General features: G+C 26.8%; 1 protein-coding gene across 2 annotated transcripts in view; it reads left to right on the top strand.

Moving 5' to 3' along the window:
• LOC112688531 (cyclic nucleotide-gated cation channel subunit A) overlaps nucleotides 1-12,477 on the top strand; it is a 249,148-nt gene that overhangs the window by 136,942 nt on the left and 99,729 nt on the right. For both annotated transcript variants that reach the window (XM_025561796.1, XM_025561788.1), the window contains exon 4: nucleotides 11,274-11,435. In XM_025561796.1, coding sequence (XP_025417581.1) covers nucleotides 11,274-11,435 — 162 coding nt within the window. The remainder of the gene's footprint in view (nucleotides 1-11,273; nucleotides 11,436-12,477) is intronic.

Below are 12,477 nucleotides of genomic sequence, written 5' to 3'. Positions count from 1 at the left end.
TTACCGAAACCTGCGAGATACGACTAAACTACGCGTCGGAGAAGATTGTTATTCCAATGCAATTTTATAACATTTTGTTCGAATAAAGAAACTTTCAAATGTTTTTCATACATAATCAATCGAATAATTTTCAAACACAATTGTTTCAAATAATTTTCATTTTTAATTTAATTTATTTGAATAAAAATATGATTGTGTATGATTGGTAATCTAAAACAAGCAGATATTAAAAATGCTTACATTGTTTTTATATCACTGTGTTGAGGTCTAGATTTAAACTTATACGATATAATTTACATACTTATCATCGCATACATAAATACGTTGATAGTTGTATGCCTATAACCAATAGATAAATTGTGCATGACATTAATATTAATGAAATTAATATTTTAATGCAGCATGTGGAACACTACGCCTATGTTTCACCTCGTGTATTTGTACAAAATTCTATAAAACATTTAATACCACCGATGTGTTAGATTCTTGATTCTTAAAGTGTCCAGATTTGATAAACGACTACTATCGTGGTTTAAATTGTATTTGGCTGTTAAACACCAATGAATGAATTTATTTGAATTTAAATTCAATCTATTTTAGCGTCTTCTAGTGTACAACCGGAAATTACCATCACTATTATCATTCTCTATTTCATTATCATCTTAAGACGTTTTCTTTATCATTATCATTTTTAATATTTTGCTAATAACGTTAAATTTTTAATGGAAATTAAATCTATTAATGACCGTTCAAAACTCCATAGTGACATTGATAATTTTGTTTAAAAGTTATGAATATCATGAAACACATCTTTAACATTTAATTTGTCTACACATTATTTTAAAAAGATACATATCAAGAATGGACAAAAACATCGATGTTTTTTTTTTTGATTAATCGATTAAACATCGATGTTTAGGTTCAAAAAGTTCGAATTTTTTTTTTTTATTATTTTGGTATGCAGTATATAAAAATTGTTATACAGCTATAATCAGTGTTCATGCACTAAAAAATGCATAAATAAGCATGCAATAATGCACTAAAATTTGATCAAATATGCATTAAAAATCCTTAACTAAACACGAAAAAAAACGCTTATGGATTTTTTTTAAAATAATAATAATTATCCATTTATATTTCTAAAATTTATATTTTTTCTTCGGTTACATTTTATTAAAATTATAATTAATGAACACACGTTACAACCAAAATAGATAGATTGCTCTGGACACATAAATAAGAGGAGAGTGGTAGTGGTGCGCAATAAAATTGTTTTCGTGGTACTGCTTTTAACTTATAAAATTTAATGTCATTAAAAAATAAAAATATTGATAAAATACTCAGATTTACAAACAAGTTCCAAAAGTAAATAAGAATTAATTCAAACATTTATTGATCTAATTTTTTTTTTGACTTTCACAAAAAACAATTTCGCTAAATTTACATAAAATAATGGGCAAACGTAAATTGCGCTCCACGAAGGGAAACAATTGTAAATTGTACTTGGTATTTTTCGGGTATACATTTTTGTATAGTAAATTGCACCTTGTATTTTTCAGGTAAACATTTCTGTATTTTGCGCCCAATAGAAATATTATTTTTATGATAGTTATATAGTATTACCCAGAGGACACCATGAGGAGGTGACTATCACTGTCCTCCAAACATGTTTTTTTTGGTTTACTTGAAACGAATAAATTATTTAATAAAAATAGGAAAATTAATTTTTTTTTTTATATATTATGGTATTAAATAAAGTTTCTTAAATATTTTTTGTTAGGTTAAAAATATTAATAATGAAAATACAGTTATAAGTTATTTGCATAGTAATGAGACATCATCTTCATATATTCAGCCCTCATAATAGTGTTTTCATTGTATTGTTAAATAATTTTTTTCAATTATTTTAATTTTTTTTTTTTTTTTGATTTCGTGTTTTGAAATGTAGAAACAAATGAAATGTATGAAGTTATAAAGTTCATATATACTATTAATTTTTATTTAAATTTCAGATTGTTACTCTAATATTTTATCCATAAAATTATAAATATGAGGTTACTTAGATATTAGATACTATGGGCGCAATTTACTATAGTATTTTTACTACCTACTTAATGTGGGCGCAATTTACAAACACCCAAAATAATATACGCTTATAACTCAAATGAAATCAACTATATGCCAAATATTCTAATACACACAAAACATGCTATAACACGCTTTATTAAACTTTAGATTTTTATTACCATTGTTACGAAACGGATTTTTATTTCAATTAGCATATTTTCCGATGTAACAAAGAAAACATGCAAATGCATGAACTTACGAGACTTAAACAATAGTATTTTAACTCTTATATTTATTATTTAATCAAGAAAATAGTATAATGTACAGATAAAAAGGTGTGCAACAGCTGGCAGCTCTAGAGGAAAAAAACAATTTTCGATATTTTTAATCTTCAATGTTCTTGATGGTTTTTCACCGATACGTCAAACACATCGATACTTTAGAAATCGATGTATTGATACATCAAATATCGATGTTCAAATAATTTTGCCCAACCTTTATACATATTATTATTTACGTATTATGTTTATTTTCTTTCTTAAACGTATGACATATTTTATATTTAATTGTTTGTCTGTATAAAGCTCAGCTCGTATATTTCATAATAAATAAATAAATTAAATAAACATCAAATTTCACGTTGTTACAAAAAAAAAAAAAAAATAAAAAATAAAAATAAAAACAAAAAAATTCGACAAAATTCAGCTACTAAGTCAGAGGTTCTCAACTAGGGTGCCGCGGCACCGTAGGGTACCGTGAAATTAAATTTAGGGTGTTACAAAAATATTTGAAATATATATTTATTTTTAAACGCCTTCATGAAAAATATAGCACTGTGAGTAATAAAACAGACTGTACTCTATGTCTATAGTATAAAACCTATTGTATGTAATTAATTAGGTATATACAATATAATTCAATGAATTAATTATTAACACATATAATTTTTACATAGTAATACTGAGATGTTCAATCTATTTTAATTTTCATACTGGTTCGATTGCTATCGATTAGATGTGAACTGTTTTAAAATTATTTACGTTGAAATACTTGTGACTTACCTTACACTTATCTTTATTGTTTATTAATGCTAAATAAAACCGAAGTTACAAAATATAAATTTAATAATAAGATATATTACTATTGCATATTCAGTATAAACTATAAAGAATAGGGCATAGGCTATAGGGTGCCTCCAAATTTTTAGAAAATAATAAAGGGTACCGTGATTCAAAAAAGGTTGGGAACCTCTGTAATAAGGGTGATAAAAATACCTAACCTGTATGGTTTTTTTCTATATGACTAGTTGTATCAAAAAAAAAAAAAAAATTTAAATACTACTTTCATTTTTCATTGTGTGTAGGTATATTTTAATATGATTTTTCAATAAAAATTAAAAAAAAAACAAAAGCATTTTATTCTATTTTTTTCTATATTTTATAACTATAAATATTATCTTAAATGTGTTATTTTATTTTATTTGTTGTTTTTAAATATATAACTTTATTATGAATAGTAAAATAACTAATGCATTTATCAAGATCATTTATGTACTTTACGCCCATTGGGCGTCTATGACTAAATATAATAAATTATAAACGTAATTTAATATAATTATTATAAGCTATTATCTGATATACTACAAATAACATGAAATTATATATTAAGGATGACTTTAGACCTACTTTAGAGTTACTTTTTAAATCCTTCTTTTCAAGTTTTGCATTTAAATTTAAAAGTATCAAATTTCGACGTAGGTTTGCAGACCGTAAACCAATTATATGGCTACAAGCGAAAAAGTTGTTTAAAATATAAGAGGATTTATATTATATTTCGCAGTTATATCATACATCTAATAAATATGTGATTGCCTAATTCTTAAATAAATATAAAATCAACAATATAATTTAATTTTAAAATGTAATATTTTACTACAAAATATTGAATAGATCATATAGCTATAACTATTCTACACTGAAGTTGGTAGATTAAACTCCAGCCACAAATCGTTTGTTTGAGATAGTATTAACTTTGTTTTATTATAAATTTGTCAATTCTTAGCTTTAACTATCCATGTATACATGAACTTTTCCTTGATAAATTATGCATTAGGTATAATAGGTATAATAATAATTTGATTATAAGTTACTAATAAGTAATACGATATACATAATCTGAAAAATTATGAAATCTAACTGAGCTTTACTAACTCCAACAATTGAATTATACTGACTAACAGATTTAATAATACATTATAGTATTCTCGAAAGAAATTGCAAAAGATGGGATAATGAAATACATAAATTACTTGATTGACCTACATTATTTGACAAGATTAAAATAACCCTCAAACTCGAGGAGACATTATACGTTCATGTGTGTATGTGAGAAATAAAGATAGAATTAGTGCATATTTTTACCACAAAGTAAAAAAAAAAAAAATGACGAAACATAAATACAAATGAATATCTTTAGTATTCATAACGATTTTCCAGGTTATTGTGCACACGTATTTTACGACTTCTGATTTTCGTATTGTGAAATTAAGAGAAGTGTTTTCTTTTACATTTTTTATACTTTTTAAATGCTCACTGGTTCTTTAAGGTTTAAACTGTACTCTCTTAAGTGGTGTAGAATTTTAAATTTCTTCATTTGTAAGCGATCACAATAAAAACTACAAAAATCACGTATTTTTTTTTCATTTCACGCTTTTCTGATTATTTTGAATTTCATGTAAAGATCCATTATTCACATTTTCAAAAATATTCAATTTCAAAAAGTTTAATAGAATTATTTAAAAATATTCAATATACCCAAAAATAAAAATGTTAAAGTTTAGCATAGTTAAAAACTAATATTCTTATACAAATTAAAACGACTTAGTCCATTTATAAAATTATCAATTTCACTTTGATCATCGATATTATTCAGAAATATTAATTTTGTAACTCAATCATTGAAAATTATGGCTCATATTATTGATGATATTTCATTATTAATAAAACTAAAATAATATTTACTATACGAATGAAAATATAAATATGAAGTTTAAACGCTAAATATTAAAATAAGAAATGCTGATTAGTTTTTCACATTAAATATAAATGAATACTGGTAAATGTTTATGATTTTAATTTTTTAATTATTCATGTGTACAACTTATCATAAAATAATAATTACCGTTTTAAACCTATACTATTTCTTACAACTATTATTATTTCTGATATAATATAGAATAAATTGTATATAATATGTTTAATTTTTTTTTGCATAACATCATTATGTAATAAGGTTTACTAAATGACATAATGCAAAATTAAACCTGAAATAACATCTAAAACGAATAGGAGAGGGTTAACTGTTTTAATCCTTCGACAAATAACCTGATTTAGTGATGATACATAATACATAATGTATCTAAAAATAGATGAATGGTTTATTTTAAGAAATTGCATATCTATTATATTTTGCTATTTTCGATTTTATTTATCGACATCATCTAAGCGTGATTAAATTATTAAAAAAAAAAAAAACTACATATATTATTAAGATATAATTTTTGGCAAATAGTATTAACAATATTGATGAATAAATCGTTAAAATCGAAAACCAAATTCGTGATGGACTTTATCATATCTATATAAACTACAGAGTTGAAAATCGGGTTCATTAGCTAAATGGTATAAATCTGATAAAATATAATGTAAAAAGCGCTTGTCCGGAATATGTTGCAATAATACGCGCACCACGTACAATCTTCTACGGTTCATAATGATCGTGTACTCGACGCCCATAACACGTTATGTCGAAATTAATAAAACTCTTCATGAGTCGAACAGGATTGCTATTTGTATTTCAATAGGTGATCGCGACGTTTATAAAAATAATACAATAATTTTCAGCACTCGAGAGTAAAGCGATCCACGGACGTCGGGTTTTCGTTCTGGTCGTGCGCTGCCCGTAGCTCATCGCCGGACGACCGAAAACGTTCTGTCACCCACGTCCACGCACGATCTCCGCATGGGTGCAACTGGAGCCTAAAAATTGGGATTGCTGAAATTGCTGGAAATAAAATTAAATGGTATTTAACTGTAATTACTATAGGTTATACAGATCTGGAAAAAAAAACCAGGAGTGCTACATTTGAACTCGGAGGTGTTAAAAACCCTATTGCGCCAATGGATATCCGAGCCACTCGTGAACGGAAACGCTTTCCGCGCAACGGACGATTCGAACATTGTTTACCCGTGAACGGTAATTGTTGTTGCTCGCGATCACCGACGCGTGTAATTTCGCCGACAGCTCCTTAATTGCGTCTCGTGGCGCGTCTCGAAATGTGTTGCAAACGATTTCCCAAAACGTCAAATCGCCTACGCGTATGCGGTGCTGCTGTTGCACGAGCTCGCCGACCGCTATTGCTGTGTGAGCGAGGTCCCGAACATGTGTATTTGATCGGAGTAAACGAGCTCCAATAAAATATGGACTGTATACGTAATTTCTTACGCATATGTATTTTTAATATTAAATAAAAAAAAACAAGTAATGGTTTACAATATATTAATACCAATGAACGAACAACAATATTTTCATATCAATAAATAAACAACAATAAAGATTATGACATGGTAAACCATGCACTGCGGCAACGCAACAGCCGACAGTAAGCCATTGTGTGGCAACCACCAACGTAACGTAATAATATCAAGGTAATGCGAAATAATCACGCGGTAACAGAAACCAACGCATAAGAAAAACGACACGACACGACACACCCGGTAGTGATGGCCCGTGTATAGGTTAAGCCGATGTGTATAGGTCAGTGAAAGGAAGGGGTTTATCGCGTCTAGAAAATTCCACTGTTATCGCGATGATACAGACGCATATATAGAACGATCGAGAACCTTCTCGATCATTCCCGAATTATACCCAACAACTGCAGTGGAGTGTAACCGTGTTCACCACGCGCAGCAGTAGGCCTGTGAAAAACCGAAACGTACGAGTATTATTACTTCGCGTGCGCATCGTGTACTTAGAGTTTTATACATAAAATGTAATTTATGCAATATATCGCCGTGCTAAAATTGAATAAAGGTGGCCAAAAATTAATATTTATAATATTAATATTTCACATATTTATTTTTGATAGTTCTTAACTACTACAATACTGCAATATATATATCCTTTAAAAACATTCCTTTTTGCACTCGCCAAATCGATATTGATGAAAAAAAGTTTTCTTTTTATTTTATTTAAAATATAATACGTTTTTATTGATAATTTAATAATTGTATAATAACCGGCCGGTCGTCTACTAAATATTCCTAATGGCTGTATGACATATTCAATATTTGAATATATAATAATATTATATTTCAATATTTTACGAATGTTTAAAATAATTATTTATTTTTAATACCAACATAAATATTTTCAGTAAAAAATAACTTAAGCTCCAATTAATCATTGACGGCTTTTAGTTTTATGTCATAATATCATATTTTCATATGATATTAATTTTAATAAAAGAAGATTAAATCTTCTTCTGTCTTATTTTTAACCAAATATGAAAAGTTAAAATCTAAATCCAATGATATTACAATATACATGTTTTGGACCCCTCTCGAAAAAAAATTCTAGATACGGTCTTCGTTTCGAGAATATCGTTTTAAAATTTATCGTCCCTGAAAATGTGCCACTGCGAGAATGCGCTTGCTTTTAAGTACGCCACCGCGTACACGCTACACATGTTATTCACTGCGACAGAAGAGAACATTGAACGCAATAACTTATGTTGAAGATCCGATAGCGATAAGTACATTATAAGGACGGGGGATCGTTATGCGATTTTGCACGCTAAAACGAATAAATATTGGCCAAGATTTTTCCTAATGGGCTTGCGTTTTGATGAAAACCGTTTTCACTGTGTATATTTACTGACTATTCGATTACGTCGACATACAATGTTTACATTTGTGTTGTTGTACGTATTTGTTTGTATGTTACTGTAAATAAATGCGTTGCGCATTAAGTGGACTGTGAGAATTCGACAACGAAATCAAATGTTTAGAACTAGATAGAAAAATAGTATACACTGTTTCAATTAAGCGAGTACAGGATTACCGAACAAGAGTTACTTTTTTTTTTTTTTGCTGCAGTTTAAGTATATTATATTAGGTATTACGTTTTACCATGTAAAATAATTTCTCTGTTAAACTTTAATCTGTGCAGTTTAATACAAGTCCTTTAATGATAAGTTAATACGTTGTTTAAATAATTTGCAAAAATAATATTTGTTCAGCAACAGTAATGTACGTATTTTTAATGATTACATATAAAAGTGTTTCGAGTGAACGATAGTGAATGAATAATAAATCCAATAAAAAAAAACGATTTATTCTTAAAATTCTGAGTCATCAAAATATCATTGATGAATGAAACTTATAAGTAAAATATTCAGTCATCTTCATTAATAATTGGTCAACGCTCATGAATAACTAATTATAAGAAGAGAAATTTACTTTGAATCAACTGTGTTAATATACTTATGGATATTTAATGTGATGTTAGTTTAAGAATAAAGCTACTAGTTCTAAAATATTATAATATGTCACCATATTACTTTGCAGTTCTCTATATTTATTGCGTAACAATAAAATTCATTGATTTTACATAATAAATAAATATAATATTTAGTTTTCATCCAAGTAAAAAATGTATTCATTCATATAAATAAGTTCCTTTAAAATATTTTAAAACAAAATTTTCTCTAATTTCTGAATTTCGAATAAGATACTAAATATTGAAGTAAACCTTTTTTTTTTTTTTAAGTATATTTCTTTGCTAATTAAATATTTTTTATATTATATTATACACTGAATTTTTAAATGTACTCGATCTTAGGAATACATAATTATCCAACTGAATATTAGATTTTAAATACATGGCCAAATAATGGATTATTTTCCTTAACTATAAACTGAAAATTACTCAAATAACATATTAAAGAGTTTCACATAAATTAAACCATTGTTTCAACATATCAAATAGTCAAATGCATAAATGTAGTTATTTAATAAAATATTGATTTAAACAACAATTGCGTTTTGCATAACACAGGAATATTCATTAATAACAACAAATATCTTCTTAACTAAATACTTTGCTATAATTAATTCAGTGAAAATAAAATAAAAAAATATATAATTTAATAAAAAAAAACTTCAAGATTGAGTTTCAATTTACTATAATTATGTAGAGATATGTTTAACTATTTAATTATTCCTATAATCATCATCGCATAAAAAAAAAAAAAAAAAATAAAGTAAGGATAACAATGAATTATAGAAATATATTTTTTCAGTGTCTCTTCTCTTTATGACTACTAGAATAATTAAATCTGTCAACACTTTCAGCATTTAAACACTCATATAAAATATCAATAATTAGAACCACAACATTTGCTAAAACCAACCAGGTAAATTAACTTAATTTATGTTTTTAATTATTCACTCAACGTAATTTTAACATAAAATTTATGTTAATATTATAACATATACATATTTTATATAATACTTCCGTGATTTTGTCGTATGTCAGTAATATTCTGCTAAAGTAACAAATTTATAATTCAATATTTTTACTTTGGATTCATTTTAAATCTGTTTAATTATTTAATTTATTTATCATTATCACTTCTTTATTGAATGTTGTTTGAATACGTCAACTTTGTTCAAATCTCTTTCAAGTCACTTTTAATTTCTACCTACATGGTTTTGCAAACATTTTCTATTTCGCAAATATATTACTAAATTATGTGATGGCCATGTGAAGTATTCAAATAAAGTTATATATTGTATGTGTAAATAACATTGAATATAGTGAACATATTTTTATAATATTCGGTTGTAATTTATGAAAAACGACTAATATAACTGAAAATATTAAATCTGGCTCTGTTAAAAATACAAATAATGTTTGACGCAATAGTTTATACAATTTTACACTATAAACGTAAACCTTTATGCAACCCATATTCACCAAACTGAATTGATGGTCTCATTCAATTGTGCACAGGTAAATCTTTAAAAATACGGAACTACAAATATTTTCTATTTTTTAATTCGTGAATTAATATTATATACATTTTTCCTATCAAAATATATCAATCAAAAGACAGTGTATGCATTCATTTTCTTTCTCTGAGTCTGAGACTGACAATTTTTTTATCAAGACTACTTATTCAGTTCAGTTAATTTAAACTACAGTAATAATTATTATACTTTAATTTCTTTCTTTAGCTGTAAGATAGCTTTTATGATTATCCATACACATTTTATTCAAAATATCGTTCAGATTTCTTTAGTTCTAATTAGTATTTATAAAAAAAAATATATATATATATATATATTACAGTCGAGTCATGATAACTCGAAGTTTGAAAGGGGCTATAAATTCACTTCGAGATATGTATTATTCGAGATATTTAATTAATTTATAAGGGAAGAATTTTCTAGGCGAATAAAACACAATTCGAGTTGTCAATTTCACATTTAAAAAAGTTATCGATATGTGGTTTTTATATCCTATTTTCGGTAAATGCTTAAAATACAAATAATTTATCCCTGATAATCTTTCTATTACATAATAGTGTGTTTTTGACAAAGAATGAATATAGTATTTATTGCATTTTCAATATCATATCGATCTCGGTGTACACTTATATATAATATAACCTGGACTCACGATATAATAAAATATAGTTTATTTATTTTTTATTTTGTATTGTGTATTTTTAACGGAGAAAATACCAAAAATATATTCCAAATTCATGTTCATATTCATATTACAGTTACAAAATATTAGAACGTTCAGTTAAGTTTACATTATTAATGTTTTTTTTAATGGCATTTTTTTAGATGTTTATTTTGTTACGATTTGTTTTATTTTATCGGACTAATATGTATTAAAAGGTGTTCGAAATAAATATTGTACTTATAGTGCTAGAAACCGTTAAAAGATAGTTAAAAATTATAATACCACGGAATAAAAAAATACAAATAAGGATATTTGAATGTGTTGAAAACAATAATGATGAGAATAAATGTTACGAATGGACCAGCGTATTGTAACAATCTAACCGTTTTACATTCGGAATGAAATCATTGTAATAATATTTCTCTAACCAATTACGTTTTGTTTTTGTACAGTCGAATAAATGGGGCAGCTCGAGAAAGGTGCACGAAAGGTCCACCGGGCCGGATTGGTTCGAGACGAAAATGGCGGATGCAAAGTTAGAGAAGAAAATGTCGTCCAAGTGTTTTTGGAGCTCGTCGTTCGTAGTGGACCCGACCACGCACTTTCATTATAAGGTCAGTGTACAGAGTCGTACTACAAAACAAAATATCGACCAAACCCATGCGGTTTGTTTGATAACGTTATATTACTATTAAGAACCAATTGCCGATAATGTAAAACGACAATTCGTTGATTAACTGTACTCGTTGAAAACCAACGGTGGACACCGGTGCCGATTCGATTCGGATATAACGCGATTCGTTCAAACTTTTGCACAACAACATTATTTCGTTATCCCAAACACGTGTTTAATACATCTGATTACAATCACGTTCTGTATCTACTGTGTATCTTATACGCTATGTACCAGGTTATACGGTATCGTGGTAAAAACTCTTCCTCACTTTTTAATTTCTATTACATTCTGTGTCGAATAGTTTTTTTTTTTTTTACATTGTAGAGGCAAAAGTTAATTAAATTTATTGATAGTCGAAGCCAGTTCCACGGCCGGAATCGCATTTCCTGATTTTTTTAAACTTTTTCGAGAATGCATCTGTGAAATCCATAAAAAATATTCGATACCTTTTTAGACGCAGTAACGATGTAATACAAAAAAATCATCATTGCCAAAGTTGATTTAATGTGTGAAGAAATAATACTAATTATTGATAATACAATAGGTATAATGAATTGTTGCCAACATGACATTGTTTGACACAAAATACTCTTTAGTATAATAATAAATATAATTATATTGTTAAATGTATTTATCCTAATGTACAATATTATATTGTAGTAAGTATATTATACGTTTATAATTCTGTTTGAGCGTTGTGCAATTAATAATTTACCATTTCAAAAGATGTTATTAAATTAGCATTTAATGATCAAGTGATATTTACAGTTAGCATATTTAAATCAATTATACATTGTCTACTACGGTGTGGTGTTTCGGTTAATTTTTACGACAAGAATCTGTATATGAGAAAAGGGAAAACTCGATCTAAGTTTTAAGTAATGGATTTATATTAATATCATATAGATGTTTAATTTATTTGTATAATAATCATCGGTCTAAAATTAAAATTAAGACAAATTTAAATACTGTAGAACACA

Source organism: Sipha flava, unplaced genomic scaffold, assembly GCF_003268045.1.
Source record: "Sipha flava isolate LNK unplaced genomic scaffold, YSA_version1 110_pilon_pilon, whole genome shotgun sequence".
Classification (NCBI taxonomy): Eukaryota; Metazoa; Arthropoda; class Insecta; order Hemiptera; family Aphididae; genus Sipha; species Sipha flava.
This window is presented reverse-complemented; position numbering and strand designations above follow the sequence as displayed.